Here is a 26,646-nt window from a genome sequence, read left to right on the forward strand (position 1 = left end):
ATTAGAGCTGGAGTGGCCATACGACACTTTAAGACAAAATACACTTTAAGAGGAAATTTGTTACTAGAGACAAAAAGGACATTTTATAATGATAAAAGGAGATATAATTATACATTTTTTTAATGTTCATTTATTTTTGACAGAGAGAGAGAGACAGAGCATGAGCAGGAGGGGCAGAGAGAGAGGGAGACACAGAATCTGAAGCAGGCTCCAGGCTCTGAGCTGCCAGCACAGAGCCTGACATGGGGCTCGAACTCACAGACCATGAGATCATGACCTGAGCCGAAGATGGACACTCAACCGACTGAGCCAGACAGGCACCCCAAAAGGAGACATAAATGCACCTAACAACAGAGTTCCAAAATACATAAAGAATTGATGGGAGAAATAAATAATTCAACAATAATGGCTGGATACTATTATAATTATCAAAAAACCAGTTTTATTAATGTATAGTACAATGAGGCAGAAGATCAACAAGGAAATAGATGACTTAATACTATAAATCATTTAGATGTAGCAGATGTGGAAAGAAAACTGCACTCATGTCCAGCAGAATGCATATTCTTTTTTTTTTTTTTTCTTTTCAGTTTCACCTCTTTTATTTTTTATTTTTTTTTGTCATTCTTTTTTTTATATGAAATTTATTGACAAATTAGTTTCCATACAACACCCAGTGCTCATCCCAAAAGGTGCCCTCCTCAATACCCATCACCCACCCTCTCCTCCCTCCCACCCCCCATCAACCCTCAGTTTGTTCTCAGTTTTTAAGAGTCTCTTATGCTTTGGCTCTCTCCCACTCTAACCTGTTTTTTTTTTTTTTTCCTTCCCCTCCCCCATGGGTTCCTGTTAATTTCTCAGGGTCCACATAAGAGTGAAACCATATGGTATCTGTCTTTCTCTGTATGGCTTATTTCACTTAGCATCACACTCTCCAGTTCCATCCACGTTGCTACAAAAGGCCATATTTCATTTTTTCTCATTGCCACGTAATATTCCATTGGGTATATAAACCACAATTTCTTTATCCATTCATCAGTTGATGGACATTTAGGCTCTTTCCATAATTTGGCTATTGTTGAGAGTGCTGCTATGAACATTGGGGTACAAGTGGCCCTATGCATCAGTACTCCTGTATCCCTTGGATAAATTCCTAGCAGTGCTATTGCTGGGTCATAGGGTAGGTCTATTTTTAATTTTCTGAGGAACCTCCACACTGCTTTCCAGAGCGGCTGCACCAATTTGCATTCCCACCAACAGTGCAAGAGGGTTCCCGTTTCTCCACATCCTCTCCAGCATCTAGAGTCTCCTGATTTGTTCATTTTGGCCACTCTGACTGGCGTGAGGTGATGCCTGAGTGTGGTTTTGATTTGTATTTCCCTGATAAGGAGCAACGCTGAACATCTTTTCATGTGCCTGTTGGCCATCCGGATGTCTTCTTTAGAGAAGTGTCTATTCATGTTTTCTGCCCATTTCTTCACTGGGTTATTTGTTTTTCGGGTGTGGAGTTTGGTGAGCTCTTTATAGATTTTGGATACTAGCCCTTTGTCCGATATGTCATTTGCGAATATCTTTTCCCATTCCGTTGGTTGCCTTTTAGTTTTGTTGGTTGTTTCCTTTGCTGTGCAGAAGCTTTTTATCTTCATAAGGTCCCAGTAATTCACTTTTGCTTTTAATTCCCTTGCCTTTGGGGATGTGTCGAGTAAGAGATTGCTACGGCTGAGGTCAGAGAGGTCTTTTCCTGCTTTCTCCTCTAAGGTTTTGATGGTTTCCTGTCTCACATTCAGGTCCTTTATCCATTTGGAGTTTATTTTTGTGAATGGTGTGAGAAAGTGGTCTAGTTTCAACCTTCTGCATGTTGCTGTCCAGTTCTCCCAGCACCATTTGTTAAAGAGGCTGTCTTTTTTCCATTGGATGTTCTTTCCTGCTTTGTCAAAGATGAGTTGGCCATACGTTTGTGGGTCTAGTTCTGGGGTTTCTATTCTATTCCATTGGTCTATGTGTCTGTTTCTGTGCCAATACCATGCTGTCTTGATGATGACAGCTTTGTAGTAGAGGCTAAAGTCTGGGATTGTGATGCCTCCTGCTTTGGTCTTCTTCTTCAAAATTCCTTTGGCTATTCGGGGCCTTCTGTGGTTCCATATGAATTTTAGGATTGCTTGTTCTAGTTTCGAGAAGAATGCTGGTGCAATTTTGATTGGGATTGCATTGAATGTGTAGATAGCTTTGGGTAGTATTGACATTTTGACAATATTTATTTTTCCAATCCATGAGCAGGAATGTCTTTCCATTTCTTTAAATCTTCTTCAATTTCCTTCATAAGCTTTCTATAGTTTTCAGCATACAGATCCTTTACATCTTTGGTTAGATTTATTCCTAGGTATTTTATGCTTCTTGGTGCAATTGTGAATGGGATCAGTTTCTTTATTTGTCTTTCTGTTGCTTCATTGTTAGTGTATAAGAATGCAACTGATTTCTGTACATTGATTTTGTATCCTGCAACTTTGCTGAATTCATGTATCCGTTCTAGTAGACTTTTGGTGGAGTCTATCGGATTTTCCATGTATAATATCATGTCATCTGCAAAAAGCGAAAGCTTGACTTCGTCTTTGCCAATTTTGATGCCTTTGATTTCCTTTTGTTGTCTGATTGCTGATGCTAGAACTTCCAGCACTATGTTAAACAGCAGTGGTGAGAGTGGGCATCCTTGTCGTGTTCCTGATCTCAGGGAAAAAGCTCTCAGTTTTTCCCCGTTGAGGATGATGTTAGCTGTGGGCTTTTCATAAATGGCTTTTATGATGTTTAAGTATGTTCCTTCTATCCCGACTTTCTCAAGGGTTTTTATTAAGAAAGGGTGCTGGATTTTGTCAAAGGCCTTTTCTGCATCGATTGACAGGATCATATGGTTCTTCTCTCTTTTTTTGTTAATGTGATGTATCACATTGATTGATTTGCGAATGTTGAACCAGCCCTGCATCCCAGGAATGAATCCCACTTGATCATGGTGAATAATTCTTTTTATATGGCGTTGAATTCGATTTGCTAGTATCTTATTGAGAATTTTTGCATCCATATTCATCAGGGATATTGGCCTGTAGTTCTCTTTTTTTACTGGGTCTCTGTCTGGTTTAGGAATCAAAGTAATACTGGCTTCATAGAATGAGTCTGGAAGTTTTCCTTCCCTTTCTATTTTTTGGAATAGCTTGAGAAGGATAGGTATTATCTCTGCTTTAAACGTCTGGTAGAACTCCCCTGGGAAGCCATCTGGTCCTGGACTCTTATTTGTTGGGAGATTTTTGATAACCGATTCAATTTCTTCTCTGGTTATGGGTCTGTTCAAGCTTTCTATTTCCTCCTGATTGAGTTTTGGAAGAGTGTGGGTGTTCAGGAATTTGTCCATTTCTTCCAGGTTGTCCAATTTGTTGGCATATAATTTTTCATAGTATTCCCTGATAATTGTTTGTATCTCTGAGGGATTGGTTGTAATCATTCCATTTTCATTCATGATTTTATCTATTTGGGTCATTTCCCTTTTCTTTTTGAGAAGCCTGGCTAGAGGTTTGTCAATTTTGTTTATTTTTTCAAAAAACCAACTCTTGGTTTCGTTGATCTGCTCTACAGTTTTTTTAGATTCTATATTGTTTATTTCTGCTCTGATCTTTATTATTTCTCTTCTTCTGCTGGGTTTAGGCTGCCTTTGCTGTTCTGCTTCTAGTTCCTTTAGGTGTGCTGTTAGATTTTGTATTTGGGATTTTTCTTGTTTCTTGAGATAGGCCTGGATTGCAATGTATTTTCCTCTCAGGACTGCCTTCGCTGCGTCCCAAAGCGTTTGGATTGTTGTATTTTCATTTTCATTTGTTTCCATATATTTTTTAATTTCTTCTCTAATTGCCTGGTTGACCCACTCATTCGTTAGTAGGGTGTTCTTTAACCTCCATGCCTTTGGAGGTTTTCCAGACTTTTTCCTGTGGTTGATTTCAAGCTTCATAGCATTGTGGTCTGAAAGTATGCATGGTATAATTTCAATTCTTGTAAACTTATGAAGGGCTGTTTTGTGACCCAGTATATGATCTATCTTGGAGAATGTTCCATGTGCACTCGAGAAGAAAGTATATTCTGTTGCTTTGGGATGCAGCGTTCTAAATATATCTGTCAAGTCCATCTGATCCAATGTCTCATTCAGGGCCCTTGTTTCTTTATTGACCGTGTGTCTAGATGATCTGTCCATTTCTGTAAGTGGGGTGTTAAAGTCCCCTGCAATTACCACATTCTTATCAATAAGGTTGCTTATGTTTATGAGTAATTGTTTTATATATTTGGGGGCTCCGGTATTCGGCGCATAGACATTTATAATTGTTAGCTCTTCCTGATGGATAGACCCTGTAACTATTATATAATGTCCTTCTTCATCTCTTGTTACAGCCTTTAATTTAAAGTCTAGTTTGTCTGATATAAGTATGGCTACTCCAGCTTTCTTTTGGCTTCCAGTCGCATGATAAATAGTTCTCCATCCCCTCACTCTCGATCTAAAGGTGTCCTCAGGTCTAAAATGAGTCTCTTGTAGACAGCAAATAGATGGGTCTTGTTTTTTTATCCATTCTGATACCCTATGTCTTTTGGTTGGTGCATTTAATCCATTTACATTCAGTGTTATTATAGAAAGATACGGGTTGAGAGTCATTGTGATGTCTGTATGTTTTATGCTTGTAGTGATGTCTCTGGGACTTTGTCTCACAGGGTCCCCCTTAGGATCTCTTGTAGGGCTGGTTTAGTGGTGACAAATTCCTTCAGTTTTTGCTTGTTTGGGAAGACCTTTATCTCTCCTTCTATTCTAAATGACAGACTTGCTGGGTAAAGGATTCTCGGCTGCATATTTTTTCTGTCTAGCACCCTGAAAATCACGTGCCAATTCTTTCTGGCCTGCCAAGTTTCAAAAGAGAGATCAGTCACGAGTCTTATAGGTCTCCCTTTATATGTGAGGGCACGTTTACCCCTTGCTGCTTTCAGAATTTTCTCTTTATCCCTGTATTTTGCCAGTTTCACTATGATATGTCGTGCAGAAGATCGATTCAAGTTACGTCTGAAGGGAGTTCTCTGTGCCTCTTGGATTTCAATGCCTTTTTCCTTCCCCAGTTCAGGGAAGTTCTCAGCTATTATTTCTTCAAGTACCCCTTCGGCACCTTTCCCTCTCTCTTCCTCCTCTGGGATACCAATTATGCGTATATTATTTCTTTTTAGTGTATCACTTAGTTCTCTAATTTTCCCCTCATACTCCTGGATTTTTTTATCTCTCTTTTTCTCAGCTTCCTCTTTTTCCATAACTTTATCCTCTAGTTCACCTATTCTCTCCTCTGCCTCTTCAAGCCGAGCTGTGGTGGTTTCCATTTTGTTATGCATTTCGTTTAAAGCGTTTTTCAGCTCCTCGTGACTGTTCCTTAGTCCCTTGATCTCTGTAGCAAGAGATTCTCTGCTGTCCTGTATACTGTTTTCCAGCCCAGCGATTAATTTTATGACTATTATTCTAAATTCACTTTCTGTTATATTATTTAAATCCTTTTTGATCACCCAGAATGCATATTCTTATCAAGCACACATAGAACATTCTCCAGGGGGAACCAAGTAGTAGACCATAAAACAAGCCTCAATAAATGTAAATTCACAAATGTATGGAAAATTATTCAACAGACTTGTAAATAACCAGTGGGTAATGTAACAGAGCAAGAAAAATCCATTGATATGGTTTAAAATTCCTCACTACAAGCAACCTGTCAATAACTGCCACTAGTTCAGCCTCAGTATAGTATTAATCTGAACAGAAAATCAAACTTCCCCATTTTCTACTATACATGTGTGAGAAGTAAAATTTTTTTCATGTATTTCAACGAAAACAACAAAAAACTGAATGCAAAAAGAGATAGAAGAATCTTCTGTCTTCTATTATGCCAGACATTAAAGAGATTTAAAAAAAAAATGTAAAGCAATGCCACTCCACTAATTTTTAAATTTGGAAGGTATAGTTAATTTTTTCATAAAATATAGGTTATGTTAACATGCAATGGGTTTATTGTTATTTTTAAATGAATTAATAGAAACATTAGCAATTATTTGTTTTTAATTTCAAATAGAGTAATAGTGATAGACATAACTCAAAGAAAACTCTTTGGGGTCCTTAGACCAAGAAGTTTTAAAACCACTGTGTACATAATGAGTAATAAATCCTGCTTTGCCTTCCCCATTTGAAATGATATGACTGATACCTCTGCCTATAAATCTTTTTGGTCTCTTACTCTATATGTCCTAGCATTACACATGTTTCAGAGTTGTTTTTTTTTCTTCCCCGAGATAGTGCCACTTGGCATTTATATGAATACTCACTACAGAATATACTAAAAAATGATCATGCTTACACTGAGTGCCAAGATACTTGGAATAATTTTTACCCTGTGTCTCTTCTAATACAGTAGAAGTGCTAGGAGTATTGCTATATCTTTAGTATCTTTTACATATCTGTATTAAGAATTTCTGAAATAATTCCTCTAGTTCATGTAAGTATTTATGCACACATCTTAAATTCCTTTAGGTGAAACCTGAAAAGGTAATATGCCAGAGGCCCAAACTATGGGAATGTCAATCAGGAATGATGATAACACATCTGTGAGTTTCACATTAATTTCTTCACACTTCCTCTGAAATGGATTTTTGTTCTGTTATGGACTGAATGTTTGTCTCCACCCCAAATTTATATGTTGAAGCCACAACTCCTAATGTGCTGATATCTGGAAGGTAATTAGGGTTAGAGAGGTCATGAGAGTGCAACCCTCGAGACACCACAGAGCTTGCTCTCTCTCTCTCCATGTGCTCAAACCTAGAAAGGCCATATTAACACAAAGCAAGAAGGTGACCCTTGGCAAGCCAGGAAGAGAGCCTCCATCAAAACGTGACCATACTGGTACCCTGATCTTAGACTTCCAGGTTCCATAACTGTGAGAACATAAATTTCTATTGTATTTTGTAATGGTAGTTAGAGCTGATTAATACAATAATTTTAGGCCTGTGAGTTATTCCACATATTTCATATATTGAGAGTATTTTAGGTATTAGCTTTTCAAATCCTGAGAATAACAATGTAGTTTTTAGAGTCACAATATGGATTCAAATTTCTCCTCTTTATTTTCTGTGTGATCTTCGGCAGGTTACTTAACTCCTCCCTGTTTCAGTTCCCTCATCTTAAATTAAGGATAATCACAGTACCTCTCTCATAGGATTATAGTGAAGACTGAGCAAATATGTGTAAAATAATTAGAACAGTGCCTGGCACACAGTAAGTATTCAATATGTATGCATTATTGTTTTTTAATTTTGGTAATTAAATCTCCTTTTCAATTATGTTGAACTATTAAGTGAGCAAAATTATTTTGATTATAACCAGAAACATTTATCAAGTTCACCTTCTTGTTTTTTTTTATTGTAGGATTCTAAAACTACATGAATAATTTCTTTGCAAGAATTTATCTTTGGAATAAAATTCCACTTCCAAGTATACATAATTGCTGTGTAAGACAAAGATGGCCTATAGTAAATCCCTTTCCCTAATGTCCAGGGCTGTGGACTGGACTTTCAAACTTTAGAAAGCACTGAACACCTGGAGTGACTGTTAAAATACAGATGGATTGAGTGCATCCTCAGATGTTCTTATTTCACATGTCTGGGTGAGCCCTTGGGAATGTGCATTTCTTACACTTTCCAGAGATGCTGATGCTGGTTGTTTGGGGACCCCACTTATCTACTAGGACTACATTTTGTATACTTTATAAAAATTATCAGCTTATGAGAGTATTTAGCATACCCTAAGTTTTTGTTTAATGATTGGATTTGATTGAATACAAGAGAATAAAACCATTGATTCAGTTGGGTACACAGAAAACACTGAGACACTTCTCATTCTTTTCAATTGCTTGTAGTGGTGCGGATTTTTTTTTTTTTTTATAGTAGCAATGCACCTTTCTTAACCAACACAAATTTTGCAAAGCAGTAAAATGAGAGTTCACAGAATTGAAATTTCGCAGATTTGAAAGGCAAAGAGATTCAAGATGGGAATCATTAAGCTTTCTGAATTCTGTGATATAATATGAAATGTTTATTTACTTTAAATTATTTAGCTCTTAAAAGGCATGATCTGAAAGTATTTATTGTGTAAGTGCTTTCATGTGGCCTATACTATTATGACTTGAGCATACTCAATTTTCATCTGTAACTACAAAATAGTGTGACCTTTTCCTCTTAAGGGCAAACTTAAGGCTATCAGATAGGTATATAAGTGAAGTGTAGGGTCTTGTTGGAATATGTGTGGGAGTAGAATTCCCTTGACAAGCAAGGAAGCAAGTAGTATACATAAGAAAATATGGATATTTCAGCATTAAATAACCTTTATTAAATTTGCAAGCAAATTCTAATTTGCAAGTGATTTAAATTGAGAGAAAGAACAATCATGTAGACGGAAGCACTCCTATCTTGAGCAATAAATCAGAGTATTTCAAATGAGAGAATCTTATAGCTTGTACAGTTTCACAAGAGATAGTTTAAAATGATTTGGAGGGAACATCTCTGAAACAGCAAATATTTGACTGAATGGATATTTAGGGTGCTAGCTTAAAAAGTTTAGTTAATCAGAGAAAGATGAGAGTAACTTTTACTTTCTATTGTTGTTATTCTGCCCAGATGTCTGCAAACATTTTCTCTATAGAGCCAGATAGACAGTAAATATTTTAGGCTTTGTGGACCATAAGGTCTTGCATTGCCAGTTACTTTGATATAGCATTAAAGTAGCCATAGATAATATGTAAATAAATGAGTGCGGCTGTGTCCCAATAATACTTAATTCACAAAAACAGTCAGGAAGCTGGATTTGTCCACTGGATGGTGTTTTCTTGCCCCTGTTCTATTCAACAGAAAGAACAATAAGGCAGAAATTATAAAATTCTAAGTAGTTTGTCTGATATGGATGATCACTCTAGCATAAGGTTTATATGTACCAATGATGTGTTTTAACGTTTAGAAATGTTTTCCACATACATGGGATAAGGAAAAGGCACTTACTATAAATGGGAAGACTTGTAACAATACATAAACAATCTCTTTTTTATCACTTCCTATATTAAGTGAGTAATTATTGAGTTCTTCACCATTTCACGAGAGTTTCTTCCTTTTTACAGTAAGACATCTAAGTTCCTGAATTGAACAGAAAAAGACACAGGGTTTTTTTTTTTTTTTTTTTTTTTTTGTCCCTGGTTTGTAAGTGGGGGGAGAAGGCTGAGTCAGGGTCTAGGAATGGACCTGGTGCTGCTTTGGAGGTCCTGAGTTTCATCTGAAGTTTACAGACACACTTTTGAGGATGTAACCTGTAGTAAGTGGTACAGTAATCTTGGTTGTCTAAGTGTTAAGAGTTCTTGCTTAATGAAACAAATGCATACTAGTTTCTATAAAATGAACTGTTTTCTCTTTGAAATTCCTCCCCCCTACAGAATTCACACTGAGGTCAACGTTCCCCCCTACACATTCCTATGGAGACCTAACATCCAGGATTAGCAAGAAGTGTATTAAACGTCTTTTTTTTTCGAGCTGCCCAAAGAGTGTCTTTGAAGACACTCTTGAATTGTTTTTGCTGTGGACATTTGATTTCCTAAACAATCCAAGACCATTCCCCTCTTTTATGCTTTTACCCTATCCTCTCCCATCCCTCCAATTTTTAACTACCTGAATTGGGTATGTTCGCCCAGTTATAAGCACTCCTAACGCTGGGTACTTTACTACTGAAGTGCTCATCATTCTTGTAATTCTTCATATGGTCTTAGATTGTGAATTCCATGAGGTTGGGTACAATTTTGGATTTGTTCACTGCTGTATCCCAATGTTTTATAGTGGAGCCTGGATCATGGTAAGTGCTTAACAACTATTTTTTTTCAATGACTGAAGGAATGATGTGGTTTTATAATTCAGGTCACAAGAATTTACTCTTAGTAGCCCCAGGGCCTACAGCCACGTCAACCTTAGGCACTAAATAAATGATGCCTTCGCATATACTATTTTCCTCTACCTGGACTGCCCTCCTTCTGCTTCTGTACCTACTAAAATCCTAGTCCTTCAAGAATCAAGTCATGGTCACCATGGAAGACTCTACAGGTTGTCCATTTTACCACTCTAGGGGGTGCCACTGACATAGACTGTGACATGAATGGTGAAACCCTGGAGCTGTGCAATATAAAGGCCACTCCCAGCTCAAATATCTCATTCTACTAGTATGCTGTACTAGTGTACTAGACTGTGATCTCCATGAGGGCAGTGATTTTTGTCTCATGTAGCACCTAGAACATAGCAGGAAGTGAATAAATAAATATTGACTGAATACATGAATGACCTCCTCAGTCATAAAAAAATCACTGGTCCTTTATGTCTTACATCTTGTCCTTGCTTCTGGTTTGGCAACTTTTTTTGTGTGGAATGATGTTTGTAAGTGCCTCACGATTATGACCCAGTTCCCAGTGATTCTGAATCTTCTTTTTTATACTGGAATGTGAGGGTTTTAGAGAGCCTGTAATAGTAAGATGGAAGGCATGATGCCATATCTACACACAGGCAGATCAACTCTCCACAGAAATTTCTGGAAATTGTGCACAACCATGTTTTAATGTGGCCTGAAAATTTCACATCAGGGTGTGGTACATACAGTTTGGGTCACAAACCATGGTTTTTGAGAAGTGCTGTTTGAGAGTGAAGGCTCTAGAAACTTAGATAGGAAGCACAAATAAGCCTTAATGGATGGCAGTTATACTCACAGGTGCCAGCCCAAACATAAGGTACACAACCAGGCATTGATGGCTTGAATTGTATAAAAGAGTGGTGTCCCATGTTCTCAAGAGTTGGGGGAAGGGAGGGACTGTGTCATACGTGTAGGTGACCAAACCTCATGTTTTCAGCAATGATATCTAGTATATTGTGATTTAATATTCTCGGTATTTTGGGGTCTCAGATCATACAGGAGCATTTTTTCTCTTGGATTCACTGCAAAGCCCAAGGATTTACTCACACTTTCCTGGACACACCTCACTTAACATGACATTTGTACAATGATGTTTTGTATCAGGCTGAGTAAGTGGTAAAGCAGTCAATCATTGAGTGTATAACCCTGGGTAAGCATTGCCAAACAATGGCCCCTGTGGCAAACCTGGCCTGCATCCTGTTTTTATAAATTTTTATTGGAACACAGATTTTTGCTCATTGTTTACATATTGTCTATGGCTGCTTTTACTTTAGAGTTGAGTAGTTGAGATGGAGACCATGTGACCCACACAAAGCTGAAACTATTTACTCTCTGGTCTTTTACAGTTTGCCAACTTCTGACTTAGGAGACGAAGCCTCCTTCTGTCATTAGAAGAAGTCATGTTGTAATTGCCTATTTTCGTTTTTAAATTGAAGTATAGTTAACATACAATTTTACAGTAGTTTCAGTTTTTATTTTCAAGGCAGAAACATATTTGTTGAAAACATTTCATAAATTGGTTTCATAAATTTTGGTAAGAAAAAATTAAGACATTAGCTATTCCTCTGGAATGCTGAGCCCTATACCCCATCATCTAGTAAGTTCACTTTCTGTGTGAAAATCAGTACAAATCTCTCACATTGTCCCAACTTTCCTTTTAAATGCCATGTCTGATATTCGTTTGAGAGAATTCAGAGAAGTTAAATGAAAAAATATTAGTGATCTCTCAAATTTTCCATTCTAGAAGTAAACAAGGACTATATTTGGCTCATTTTTCTTGTTCTAGGATGTGTCATATTGATGCAATACTGTTTGGGTGCTGTATTATACAGATTGTTTTAAACTAACTGTCCTCTGTATGCCTGTTGAATTATAGAAAATCAGGGTTGGAATACATTTCATTTCTTCATTAGACTATCTTTTTAAGTAGCCTAGACAAATCTTGGGGTTTTTATGTCACTGTTAAGTGCCTGATTATCTAAGGATTTGTTTTAAGGTCTTGGGCTCCTACTTGGAGACTACAGTACATTTTACATCATTGGCTCTGGATGGTAAAACTAAACTGGAAGAACTTGTAAGACACATTGTGTTAGCTAAAATCAATATTAGGTTTAACTATGCAATATAAAGTTTATGATTCTAAAATGTTAGAAAAATAGGTGACTTACATATGGATTTATTTTTCTCACAGGTAATTTTTTTTATCTTGTTCATGTTTTTATAAACACTCGTGGATATTTTTCCTTATTTTCATTAGTGTTAACTGTATTGCCTAATTTAGTTCAATATTGAATTTTTTCTATTATTTCTTATTTCTTCAAGACATTAAATTCAGTAAATTATTTATTTAATTTTGGTTATTTTCCTGTTAAAAATGCAAGGAATTTTTCCCTTTGTAAAGGACTATAAAAGGGCATTAAATGTAGAAAAATTTCAATTTTTTTCTATCCTTGGTAGAGGAAAGATGATATTGCCACTGTCAGGTGTGATAAAAAGGCAAATACTTAGAATTAAAGGTAGAATAATATTTTAAAAAGATATCAAATACATAAATCTGTTTTGATCAATAAATATTTGTTGTAGCAAAGACTAGTGTCTTTTAAAGATGGGAAGGTAAAAGTACTAAATCAGATTATTTTCCTTAAAATAAAGACAAAGAGAAACTTACTTGGCTTATACTTTCTGATATTATTCCTACACAGAACAATTACAAGCCTGAGAATATTTCTGATTGAAAAGATGAAAAAAAATGTTAAAGATACATCTTGTTCTGCTACATATATTAAAAATCTGTTTGTAGTAACAACTGAAACATCTGTCTCATAATGAGGTATCTCTGAGAACATAAATAAGGGATGTTTTCCCTTTATATCAGGGCTTTGCAGAATGCATTTCTCTTGTGAATAGCTTGTAATTTATTCTGCAAATGTTCAAACTTCACAATGAATATGTTAAGTGATTGTGGTTAAGAGGTGGTATGTGGATTGTGATTGTGGTTAAGAGGTGGTATGGTAAATTTATCAATGAAGGCCCATAAAAAAAAAGGAAACCAAATTTTAGGAAAAGCTCATTTATTCATACATAAATATTTATTGTGCTACTATGTGTCAGACCACTGTGTTAGGGAGTAAGTACAGAATAATAAACAAGACCCAGTCTCCTTCAAGGGCTGAACACAGATAACTCACCAAATACAGAAGTGGTAAGTAGCAGGACTATGCATATGGTGCTAAGAAACAACAGACGGTATATCCAGACCTATGTCAGTGGGGAGCCCAGGAATGATTCTCAGAGGAAATACTGTCTGAAAGCTGACCTGAAGGTCACATGAAGGACTCTAGGAGAAGGTGGAGAAGAGGAGGCTTCAGGACAGAGAAAAAACATGCAAGAGGCTGGAGATGAGACAGAATGTCAGAACAAGTAGTTATGTGTGGCTGAGAGAGCTGGGAGTGGGTGTGAGGAGAAATGGCAAGGAATATGGCTGAAGAGGTAAACAAAAGCTCAAGCTAGGTCAAACTAGGTCTAACTAGATTTGGACCATTTTTCAAGGACAAAGAGAAGCCACTGAAGGTTTGTATTTTAGAAAGATCACTGGGGTACCTTTTTGAAGGATGGCTCAGATAACTCCCAACAGTCAGGCATGAAAAGCAAGAACAATGATAACCTGGACTAAATGATGATTGGATAGAGGAAGGATATTTAAGGGTTGAGACCAATAACCTAGTAGATCTGGGGGGTAAGGGAAAGGAAAAAGTAACTGAGAAAGGGAACATAAGAAGTGGACTGAGTTTTTGTGGGGAAACACTGGATTTCAGTTTTATCAGTCCCTGTAAGACACTCAGATATAAAGGTCTGAAGCTCAGGAGAGATGGCTGGAAAACAGGTTTGGGAGTGATCAGTATACAAATGGCAAAAACAAGCACCCCAAAACAAAACAAAACAAAACACCCACCAAACAAATAGGGGAGAGACTGAGATAACTGAGAGAGTAGAGTGAGAAGAGAACCTAGAGTGAGAGCCTGAGGAGCACCTGCATTTCCAGGTGGGCAGAGTAAATGTCCATAAAGGAAAAGGGAGAATGGCCAGAGAAGTGGAAGGGAGCCAGAAAGCATGAAAATAAAGGAAACCAAGGAAAGGAGAGTGTTCCTAGGAGTGGTCAGGAGAACCAGGCCTCAGGTCAAATGCTAGATTACGACAGTCGGTTCAGGATATGGAAGTAACTAATTGGGAGAGATCCAATGGTGGACAACTTAATAAATTTGAGCAGAGAAAACCAAGATTAGGTGATAGCTGGAGAGGATGTGAGGTTCTGGAAAATATGCATATTTGCTCTTGCAGATAAGAGAGATTTGGGTACTCCTTAAATGCTGAAGGGGAGGCAGCAACAGAGAGGCGGAGGTTGAATACACAGGCTAGGTAGAATAAACAATGGAATGAGGTCTCTGAGAAGGATGTGGGACTCACAGCATAATTAGCACACTGATTAATAAAAAAAATAGCAAGCGGGATGGGTGTGGATGAAGAGATTATATTTAGTGCTATAGAAGATAACTGAAACTGGTAAGCACGGGCCCTGTACTATGTTCTAGGACATACAGGCAAAACAGATCCTTCCTCTGTCCTCATGAAACTACTTAAAAGGAATATGCATGGATTCTTTTTGTATATAGCAGATTAAAGGACTATTTCCAACCCTTTGTTCAATGAGAATACTCATATGCCTGCTTATAGACTCATAATCCATAAAGTGGGAAAAGTCAGCAGGCTTTGGTTAAAAGAATTACCAATTGACAGAGAAAGAAGCTATAATCTCTACTAACACAGTATATGTTATTATTTTTAAAATGTTTTTATTTATTTTTGAGACAGAGACAGAGCATGAGCAGGGGAGGGGCAGAGAGAGAGGGAGACACAGAATCTGAAGCAGGCTCCAGGCTCTGAGGTGTCAGCACAGAGCCTGACCTGGGGCTCAAACTCACAGACCGTGAGATCATGACCTGAGCTGGAGTCGGACGCTTAACCTACTGAACCACCCAGGCGTCCCCACAATATATGTTATATTGTGAATAAAAGATTAAAAAAATTAGTCTGGTATTTAAAGAGAAAAATCAGGAAGTAGGAATAAAAATACTCTTTAGATTCACAGATGTTTATGGTAGCTCTCACTAAAAATATTGATATCCATATTTCATAAATTTGTGATATATACCAAAAAAGATTTACATTATAAGAAAAAAGTCATGAAGTCAAATAGACCTCTAGTCTTATCTTGAAGGCAAACAGAACACCAGAATTTCTCAAAAATTTGGAACTCATTATCCTTGCTAATACAGGGATGTTATAGAGGCAGGAAAATAACCATTACCATTGACAAAGAATAGCAGATACACTTTTTGAGTATTTATTGTGTATTAGACCTCTGCTCTGATTTGCCTACATTAATTCTTCTAATCCTAATAAAAACCTTAGGAGGTAGTGTCGTAGGCAGAATAATGGTCCCCTAAAGATGTTCACATCCTAGCTCCCAAAACCTGTTGATAATCTTATATTGCAAAAGGGAATTTGCCAATGTGATTAAGGATTTTTTTCCCTTAAGAATGTGGAATGCTTCATGAATTTGCATGTCACTCTTACCCAGGAGCGATGCTAATCTCTGTATCACTCCAATTTTAGTATATGTGTTGCTGAAGCAAACACATGATTAAAGGTCTTGAGATGGAGAGATTATCTTGGATTGTCCAGATGGATCCAATATAATCTCTACAGTCCTTATAAGTGAAAGAGGAAGGCAGGATTGGGTTAGGGTCAGTGGTATGAAGATGCTACATGGTTGGATTTAGAGATGGATAGAAGGGCCATAAGCCAAGGAATATAGGTGGCCTTGAGAAGTTAAGGGCAAGGGAATGGATTCTCCTTAAAGCCTCCAAAGGAATGGAGTCCTGCTCTGTGAAGCGTATTTGTATTTTTGACTTCCACAACTGTAAAAGGATATATTTGTGCTGTTTGAGGCCACTAAATGTACAGTAATTTGTTACAGCAGGAATAGGAAGCTAACATAAATGCATACAATTAGTTCCCCATTATACAGATGTGGAGAATAAGGCTTAATAGGAGTTATATAACTTCCCCAAAGTTACTGAACACAGTTGAAGAAATTCTGATTTTACATTCTTATTTTCCCTTTGAAGTAGGCATCTAGGTCAATGACTGAGAAATGAACGTGGGGATGGATTTAAGAAGATGTTGGAAAGGATATAAAACAGTTTTTATGAAAAAATGGGAGTTTCTGGTCTAACATGTAAAAAGTCCTTATCTTAGAGAGATATACATGGAAGTATTTACAGAATATAAGACATAATGGATTTTCCTTAAAATAGCTTAAGAGGGGCTGTGAATGGAATTAGTAGGTGGTGGTATATGATGATAGTGCTGAAGCTGGATGGTAGTATGGACACAAGGAGTTTTATTATATTAACCTATACTTCTATAGATGTTCAAATTTTAAAAGAAGTTAAACAAATTTCAAGGAAAAGAACAATAAATGACACAGAGGAAGACATATTGATAAAAGCCATGAAGTAACAAGGACAACTTTTAAAGTAAAGCAGCACTCACAGAGAAGCTATCAGTGGTGACTGAGGAAAAGTAAGTAGCATAGGGAGGAGGGTCAGGGAAGGTGAGAAGGAGGGATAGCCAAGGGGCACAATAAAACTTTTAGATATAGTATGTGTTTCATTATATTGGCATGATATATCCATATGTAATGGATATATATATCCAAATAAATATATATAGTGTATATATATATATAATATATACATCATAACATCAAATTGAATATATTCATTATGTACAGCTTATTGCATGTCAGTTATGTTGTAATAAAGCTATAACAAGGAAAAATAAAGCAATACTGATAAAAATGCAAGGAGAGGGGCTCTTGGGTGCCTCAGACAGTTAAGCATCCGACTTTTGATTTTAGCTCAGGTCATGCTTTAATAGTTCATGACATTGAGCCCCACGTCAGGCTCTACGCTGACAGTATGAAGCCTGCTTGGGATTCTCTCTCTCCCTCTCTCTCTCCCCTTCTCCTGCTCTCTCAAAATAAATTTACTTAAAAAAAATCTTTAAAGAAAAAATATGAGGAGAGTTTCTGGTCTGACCTGTAAAGAGCTTGGAAGTCCTAACTCCTCAGAAAAAGAACAAAAAAGCTGAAGTAAAAAAGCAATTCTCCTTAGATTCAGAGAACTCAGGTCACAGGGCAAACTGCTACCCTGACACTGGAGAGAGGGGTGGATACAGAATCACAGCTTACTGGGAGCAGAGGCCTAGAAGCAGATGACTGAAACTGGAGCTAGTACTGGTAGGACACTTAAACTGTAATGGAAACATTGCTGGAAGCTCAATAGGAACTAGTTTGAGAATTCAAACTCTGGAAGAGGGAGGTAAACAGTCTTAGAGGAGCCCCACACTTTTGTGAGTTTTACCTCCAGAAGTTCCACCAGATTCTCAGGGGTAAGATTGGGTCAGAACTCTCATGCTTCTAGCACAGGGAGGGGAAGAAAGCATTCTGACAAAGGCCCAGAGCCCTTGGTTAACACCTTACCCTCAAGGAAAACTATTTTACCAGATCTTAAGTGACCTGGGTTTAACCTGGGGGAAAGGAAATGCCTAACTTTAGCTCTTTCTGGCCTTCCTGTCTTGCCCATGGGGGAGGGGAAGCAAAGAAGAAGCACATGTGTATGCCACATCCCAGGGACACAGGCTCACTAAAAGCCCAAGACCTAATCATAGGAGTATAGGATGCATTTTCTAACTCCTGCTCGTTACCACCACATCAACTGGGCTTCTGTCTTATAATGGGATTATAGCTAAAAGCACTGCAAGCCTCAGACCCTGTTTAAGAAGTGGGAGAAAAACACAAAGACAATAGGGAAGAAAAAAGACACTGGAGAAAACTGCTTCCTCTGACAGCATAGCTACTGCAAACAGTAAACACAGTTGTTAGAGTTATCCTAGCTGGATAAACATAAAACCTCATGCTAAAGGTCCATCTACCTTAGTTCCTTTCACCCAATATATAATATCCGATTTTCAACAAAAAACTTCAAGGCATGCCAAAAGGCAGAAAACAAAGTTTGAATGGACAAAGCAAGCATTGGTACCAGATTCAGATATAGCAGAATGTTAGAATTAGCAGACCAGAAATTTAAAAGAACTATGATTAATACATTAAGGGCTCTACTGGAAAAAGTAGACAGCATGCAAAAACAGACTGTTAATACAAGCAGAGAGATGGAAACTCTTAAGAATCAAACAGAAATGATAGAAATAATAAAAATGAGGAAAGCCTGGATACGGCTGAACAAAGGATCAGTGAGCTTGAAGATCTAGCAATAGAAACTTCCAAAACTGAAACACACAGAGAAAAACTAATGAAAAAATTGAACAGAACTGTGGGACAAAGGTGTAACATATGTGTCACTGGATTACTGGAAGGAGAAGGAGAGAAAGGAATAGAAAGAAATGTTTGAAATAACATGACAATTTTCCAAAATTAGTGACAGATATCAAACCACAGATCCAGGAAGCTTAGAGAACACCAAACAGGAAAAATACTAAAAACCTATATTTATCTATGCATATCATATTCAATCAGCAGAAAACCCAAGACAAAAAGAAAATCCTGAAAGTAATCAGAGAAAAGGAATGGGCAAAAAGATGACTAGGAATCCATATAAGACTATGATACAATTAAGAATGCTCATTTCAGGTAAAGACTATGAACTGGTGGTGGTACCAATATGCAAGTATGTTTATTATTTTTTTTAGAAATGCCCAGGAGCCTAGGTCTAGGACTGAAGAAGGTAAATAGCTTGGACTAACCCAGGGCTATAATTTTGCTAGGCAGATACAGTAGAAGGAGAGTGCTTAATGGGAGTTAAAAGTAATGGCAGGAGTGAGGTTGATGTATGGTAGCTACACGAGGAAGGTAAAGGCAGGAGTGGGCTGATTACAGGTCAAGAGACTAACAGCCTTAAAGTTGAACAGGTGTAGTAATGGGAAAGAGAAGGCTGGAAAATAGTTTGTAGTCAAATAGCTGAATGGATGGCATTAAAATTTCAAAAGTAGGGTACCTGGGTAGCTCAGTAGGTTAAGCCTCTGACTCTTGATTTTAGGTCAGGTCATGATCTCACACTTTGTGAGATGAAGCCCTGAGTTGGGCTCTGGGCTGACAGCATGAAGCCTGCTGGGAGTTTCTCTCTTACTTTCTCTCTGCCCCTCCCCTGCTCGCCTGCATGCCTCTCTCTCAAAATAAATAAATAAACAAACAATAAAAAAATTTCTAAAGTAAAATAGTTCTGGTAGATAAGGTCCAGAGTATGACCAGGGGTTTTCAACATGGAGATGAAGGAATTTGGGTGGGATTGGTTTCTGATTTGAGTAACTCTTTCCTTTCTTCATGTTATCAAATAGGTTGCCTGTATCAGGTGGGAACATATTAGTAGCACAAGAGCTATCCAACTCATAAATTAACTCAAGTGGTAAAGAATATCATGTGGTAGGTACATTTTCCCTCTTTTTTTTTTAATTTTTTTTTCAATGTTTATTTATTTTTGGGACAGAGAGAGACAGAGCATGAACGGGGGAGGGGCAGAGAGAGAGGGAGACACAGAATCGGAAACAGGCTCCAGGCTCTGAGCCCTCAGCCCAGAGCCCGACGCGGGGCTCGAACTCACGGACCGCGAGATCGTGACCTGGCTGAAGTCGGACGCTTAACCGACTGCGCCACCCAGGCGCCCCGGTACATTTTCCCTCTTAGTTTCACATAGGGTCATATACCTGATGTAAAACTTTATACTATGTTCAGTACAAAGCAATATGAAGAAGGCCTACTTCTTCATAAAATACAAGAGGGCATACATTTGATATATGGAAAACTGGGGAAGTATAGTGTGCATTTGATTCTTTTAGGTTGCCATAAAATTGTGATTTGTGATATCAGTGGGGCAGGAAAATGATATATGTGAAGGCAGTTCAGCAGGATCTGAATTTCAAAGAAAATAATAAATGGACGAATGGGAGGCAGATCTGTCACCAAAAAAAAGCCCAAAGGTGCAGGACTGTTGGAGAAATCATCGTAAGAACATCTCTCTGCATGGTGAATTTTACTTATGTGACTTTCTAAAAAAATTTTTTTTTAAAAGTTTATTATTGAGAGACAGAGAGACACAGAGTGTGAGTAGGAAAGGGGAAGAGAGAGGAGGAGACACAGAATCTGAAGCAGGCTCCAGGCTGTCAGCACAGAGCCCGATGCAGGGCTCGAACCCACAAACCGGGGGATCATGACCTGAGCTGAAGTTGGACACTTAATCGACTGAGCCACCCAGGCACCCCAACTTATGTGACTTTCTAAATGAAAGTTCTCCATACAATTAAAGTTGCTTTTATTTTAAGATAAAGAGAATGGGAACATTATTGATCTCAGAAGTATTACCTGCAGCTGCTTTAATCATATAGCCTTTCCTATCCACTTTTCTGCCAGAACTTATAGGTAAAATGAGTGGGTTTCATTTCAATGTTTTACAGTTCTTTGCTTGACCATGTAATGAATATGGTCAATGACAGGAAGCAAGAGGAATTGAATAATTCACAGATTAGGTAGACAATACCTAAATCACATGTTAATCTTAAGCCTCTGATTAATTACATCTATACTTTAAAATTTTTAAAAAACAGACTTTCTTGATTAGAGCAGTTTTAGATTCATAGCCAAATTAAGTAGAAAGTACAGAGAGTTCTCATACATCTTCTGCATTCCCCTCCCCATAGCCTCCCCTACTATATACATCTACATTTTTATAATGATATGAAAGCAGATGGACTTGATCAGGCACTCATATACATTCATAATAGATGTGATGCATTGTCCAGATATTTTCTTCAGGACTGAGGCACTTATTCCCTGAGCTCCTCAGTGTTGGCTGCTGATAGCTCACAGCCGGGTTCCTACCTGGACAGTTTTCAGCCAAAGGGAGCTGGCTCCTACTAGCTATAAGCCTTTCCTGGAGACTGCCTGCAGGCAAAGTCTGATTAAAGCAGGAATACAAACGCCTGGCTTCTCTGCCTCTATTTGAGCCATTTCTGAAGGGCCAATAGCTGTTGCTTTGGTGTTGAGTCTAAATTAAATCTCTGCATGCAAATCTCTGGGTTAGGGTCTGTTTCCACATGTCTCAAATATGTGAAGTTTCCTAACCATACACAAAATGTTGGTCTTGCAGTGCTTAACTGGGGTAGTAAAAGTATGAGACTATAACCAGAACACCTAGCTTTGTGCTATTCCAGTACTTCATAGCTCTATGATTAGATAATTTAATTTCACTAAGCTTTAGTTTCCTCATCTTTACATGGGGGGTAATTCCTCATGAAACAAGGTTATTATGAGGACCCAAGCAGGGATACGCCCACACCCATACACAATATAATATTCTTCTTATAACTTATATGAACTGGCAATTTAAAAAACTAAGCCTAATTATTTTTACACTTTGTTATTTCACTGAAGCACAGAAAGTCAATATTAAGACTATACCAAAAAAAAAATCATTAATTATTTACTATATGCTTGACCTTCAGTTATGTACCAGGTATACATGATGAGAGGGCTCTTGACCTTAAGGGATGCCAGTCTAGTATAGAGAGGCATTTAATATAGAGACGTGAGCTCAAGTATTATATATGCTAAAATGGCGGTAGTATGCCTTATGCCAAGAAATTATGGGAAGGTATCAGAAAAGCCTTCATAAAGGAGGTGAATCTTGAGGTGAGAATCTTTTAGACAAGGTATTTTATTATCAGTAAAGTTTTTTGAGCACTAAAGGATACTTTAATCACTTCTAAATAATAACAACTTGAATGTAACTTATAAGTATTTTGTGAGTATCTATTATGCAGATATTTTCACTGAAAATTTTACAACTGAGATTTGTTTACTTACTGTTATCTTACGAGGACAGTCATTAGAACACAGACCACTAAGAACTGTGGAAAAATAAAGAAAAGGCTATTACTACTATATTATTACTTTAGCTTATATTTAAAGTTAACTCTAATTTTTCCCCTATAATCTATTAACATGCTCTACTGAATCATAATCACAGGCAGAAACCAAATCAATTCCTTTAGATCTGAGTAAATCAAGTTTCTATTGTTTATTTTATACTGATATTTTAAAAGCCTTTATTAAACAGTTAAGATGTTGCTGTTTTGTGAAATATACAGGTGAAATAATTAATTATATTTATATCATACTATACCTACTGTTGGTTCTATTTTCCAAGTATAAGACTTAGAATCTGACAGAAGTGCTAAATGCAGACCAATTAAAATGTATGCTGAGAAAAACATTTTATATCTCATATTAGACTTTTTCCCACTTATCTAGTCAAAGTTGTTGGGTCAAAGATTTTGGGCACCCTTGGTAACTATTATGGAGAACACAACTATAAAGAATTGACGGGTCTATAACAAATACACAAAAATAATTTAATGACACATTTATTCTATGATCACCAAAAAAGAAAAGGTTAGAGTATCTGCATATTCTTTATATAAGTAACATGAGTTTTGAAATATAATTATATTACCACCTCTTCATGTGAAGTGATACCTCTATAAGAAAGTGGACATTACCACTCCTGTAACTTTATTCAACACAGTGTTGAAAGTCCTAACCTCAGCAATCAGATAACAAAAAGAAATAAAAGACATCAGGGGTGGCTCAGTCGTTAAGTATCCAACTTTGGCTCAGGTCATGATCTCATGGTCCGTGAGTTCGAGCCCCATGTCAGGCTCTGTGCTGTCAGTTCAGAGCCTGGAGCTTGCAGAGGATTCTGTGTCTCCCTCTCTCTCAGCTCCTCCCCCTCCCCTGCTCTCTGTCTCTCAAAAAAATGAATAAATGTTAAAAAAATTAAAAAAAAGAAACAGAAATAAAAGACATCCAAATTGGCAAGGAAGAAGTCAAACTTTCACTCTTCACAGATGACAGGATATTCTTTGTGGAAAACCCAAAGGATTCCACAAAAAACTGCTAGAACTGATACATGAATTCAGCAAAGTCACAGGACATAAAATCAATGCACAGAAATCAGCTGCATTTCTATACACCAAAAGAAGCAGCAGAAACAGAAATCAAGGAGTTTATCCCATTTACAATTGCACCAAAACCTATAAAATACCTAGGAATAAACCTAACTAAAGAGGTGAAAAATCTATACATTGAAAACTATAGAAAGCTTATGAAAGAAATTGAAGACGCAAAGAAATGGAAAAACATTCCATGCTCATGGACTGAAGAACAAATGCAGTTAAAATGTCGATAGCACCCAAAGCAATCTACATATTCAATGCAATCCCTATCAAAATAACACCAGCATTCTTTACAGAGTTAGAACAAACAATCCTAAAATTTGTATGGAACCACAGAAGACCCTGAATAGCCAAAGCAATGTTGAAAAAGAAAACCAAAGCTGGAGGCATCACATTTCCGGACTTCAAGCTGTTTTACAAAGCTGTAATCATCAAGACAGTATGGTACTGGCACGAAAACAGACACACAGATCAATGGAACAGAAAAGAGAACCCAGAAATAGACTCACAAACATGGTCAACTAAACTTTGACAAAGCAGGAAGGTGTATCCAATGGAAAAAAGACAGTCTCTTCAGCAAATGGTGCTGGGAAAACTGGACAGCAACATGCAGAAGAATGAACCTGGACCACTTTCTTACACCATGCACAAAAATAAACTCAAAATGGATGAAAGACCTAAATGTAAGAGAGGAAACCATCAAAATCCTAGAGGAGGAAATAGGCAACAATCTCTTTGTCCTCAGTTGCAGCAACTTCTCACTTGACATGTGTCCAGAGGCAAGGGAAACAAAAGCAAAAATGAACTACTGGGACCTCATCAAAATAAAAAGCTTCTGCACAGTGAAGGAAACAATCAGCAAAACTAAAAGGCAACCGATGGAATAGGAGAAGATATTTGCAAATGACATATCAGATACAGGGTTAGTATCCAAAATCTATAAAGAATTTATCAAACTCAACACCCAAAACACAAATAATCCAGTGAAGAAATGGGCAAAAGACATGAATAGACACTTTTCCAAAGAAGACATCCAGATGGCTAATAGACACATAAAAAGATGCTCAACATCACTCATCATCAGGGAAATATAAATCAAAAGCACAATGAAATACCACCTCACACATGTCAGAATGGCTAACATTAACAACTCAGGCAACAACAGATGTTGGCAAGGACGTGGAGAAAGATGAAGTGCTTTTGCACTGCTGGTGGGAATACAAACTGGTGTAGCCACTCTGGAAAGCAATATGGAGGGTCCTCAAAATTCTAAAAATAGGACTACCCTATGACTCAGCAATTGCACTACTAGGTATTAAAGGATACAAAAACACTGATTTGAAGGGGTACATGCCCCCAATGTTTATAGCAGCACTATCGACAATAGCCAAATTATGGAAAGAGCCCAAATGTCTACTGAGTGACAAATGGATAAAGAAGATGTGGTATATATATATACAATGGAATGTTACGCGGCAATCAAAAAGAATGAAATCTTGCAATTTGCAACAACATGGATGGAACTAGAGTGTATTATGCTAACCAAAATAAGTTAGAGGAAGACAAATATCACAGGATTTCACTCATATGTGCAATATAAGAAACAAAACAGATGAACACAGGGGAAGGGAAGCAAAAATAATATAAAAACAGAGAGGGAGACAAACCATAAGAGACTCTTAAATACAGAGAGCAAACTGAGGGTTGCTGCTGGGGTGCTGGGTGGGGTATGGGCTAAATGAGTGATGGGTACTAAGGAGGGCACTTGTTGGGTTGAGCATTGGATGTTATATGTAAGTGATAAATCACTAAATTTATTCCTGAAATCATTATTACACTATATGTTAACTAACTTGGATTTAACTTAAAAAAAAAAAAAGAAAAGAAAGTGGCCATTATGTGCCATTAAATATTCTATATGTTATGCATTAAAGAGGGATGGCATACAGTTGTGCTTGGTAAACATGAATTATTTCAATAAAAACTGTAAATTTTTCATTCACACATATCCATAGGAAAAAGGTATGTTACTTAGGTTAGGTATATAAAGTATATACAAGGTCTATACAGTATATACAGGACACCAGAAAATAAGCATGGCATACTTCACCACAAAGAAGATACCTGTTTGTTGACTATAGTGCACTTACGTGAACTACAATCTGAGGAGACAGTAAACTAAACGTTTTATATTTGGAAAACAGTTTTCATTATTTAAGTTTCTTATCATAGCACAGTGCCTGGTTCTCTTTTATTCTCAAACTTTCCACGACCTAACTTTTTCTTTGTTCCTCTCTTCCCTCAACTCCAGGCAGATACTGGTCATTCTTTTCTTCTTGTCACAAAATGATTTTCATAAACTTCATTAAAATCATTATCTTGCTGAATAGTAATTATTTTCTCACAAGTCTGTCTTTGAACTAGTATGTAAGCTCTGCATCATTTTCTCCTTATTTTCTCAGGGTCTAACCCAACATATTTGCTCAATAAGTACCTGTTGAAGGAGGAAAAATATGGATTATTCAATAAATGGTCCTGGATAGTTGGCTACTTGGTGGAAAATAAACATAGATTTTAACTCATAACATAAAAATTATATCTGGCAAAGACACAAATAATATAAAGAACTCATATTTTATTTTTTTAATTTTAATTTTTTAAAAAAATTACACCCAAATTAGTTAGCATATAGTGCAGCAATGATTTCAGGAGTAGATTCCTTAGTGCCCTTTACCCATTTAGCCCATCCCCCCTCCCACAACCCCTCCAGTAACCCTCAGTTTGTTCTCCATATTTATCAGTCTCTTATGTTTTGTCCCCCTCCCTGTTTTTATATTATTTTGTTTCCCTTCCCTTATGTACATCTGTTTTGTCTCTTAAAGTCCTCATATGAGTGAAGTCGTATGATGTTTGTGTTTCTCTGATTGACTAATTTCACTTAGCATAATACTCTCCAGTTCCATCCACGTAGTTGCAAATGGCAAGATTTCATTCTTTTTGATTGCTGAGTAATACTCCATTGTATGTACGTGCATACACACACACACACACACACACACACACACACACACACACACACCACATCTTCTTTATCCATTCATCCATCGATGGACATTTGGGCTTTTTCCATAATTTGGCTATTGTTGATAGTGCTGCTATAAACATTGGGGTGCACGTGTCCCTTTGAAACAGCACACCTTTATCCCTTGGATAAATAACTAGTAGTGCAGTTGCTGGGTCCTAGGGTAGTTCTATTTTTAGTTTTTTTTTTTTTTTTTAATTTTTTTTTTCAACGTTTATTTATTTTTTGGGACAGAGAGAGAGCATGAATGGGGGAGGGGCAGAGAGAGAGGGAGACACAGAATCGGAAACAGGCTCCAGGCTCTGAGCCATCAGCCCAGAGCCTGACGCGGGGCTCGAACTCACAGACCGCGAGATCGTGACCTGGCTGAAGTCGGACG

The 26,646-nt window shown here is 37.3% G+C and overlaps 1 protein-coding gene, 1 long non-coding RNA gene and 1 other non-coding gene across 5 annotated transcripts in view; 1 reads left to right on the forward strand and 2 right to left on the reverse strand.

Moving 5' to 3' along the window:
• Positions 1–26,646, reverse strand: part of ITFG1 (integrin alpha FG-GAP repeat containing 1) — a 347,986-nt gene that overhangs the window by 73,015 nt on the left and 248,325 nt on the right. For both annotated transcript variants that reach the window (XM_023245671.2, XM_045047180.1), the window contains one exon: positions 22,035–22,078. In XM_023245671.2, the coding sequence (XP_023101439.2) occupies positions 22,035–22,078 (44 nt within the window). The remainder of the gene's footprint in view (positions 1–22,034; positions 22,079–26,646) is intronic.
• On the forward strand, positions 5,441–13,960 carry LOC123382440. Of its 2 annotated transcripts, XR_006590812.1 has the most exons (3): positions 5,441–6,654; positions 7,193–7,321; positions 7,472–13,960. It is a non-coding gene; the product is annotated as an uncharacterized LOC123382440 (long non-coding RNA). The 2 variants fall into 2 exon arrangements; XR_006590811.1 differs by having other exon boundaries at positions 5,441–7,321.
• Positions 15,630–15,733, reverse strand: LOC111558184. The gene has a single exon (XR_002738770.1). It is a non-coding gene; the product is annotated as a U6 spliceosomal RNA (small nuclear RNA).

The sequence above is a fragment of the Felis catus genome, chromosome E2, assembly GCF_018350175.1.
Source record: "Felis catus isolate Fca126 chromosome E2, F.catus_Fca126_mat1.0, whole genome shotgun sequence".
Taxonomy (NCBI): domain Eukaryota; kingdom Metazoa; phylum Chordata; class Mammalia; order Carnivora; family Felidae; genus Felis; species Felis catus.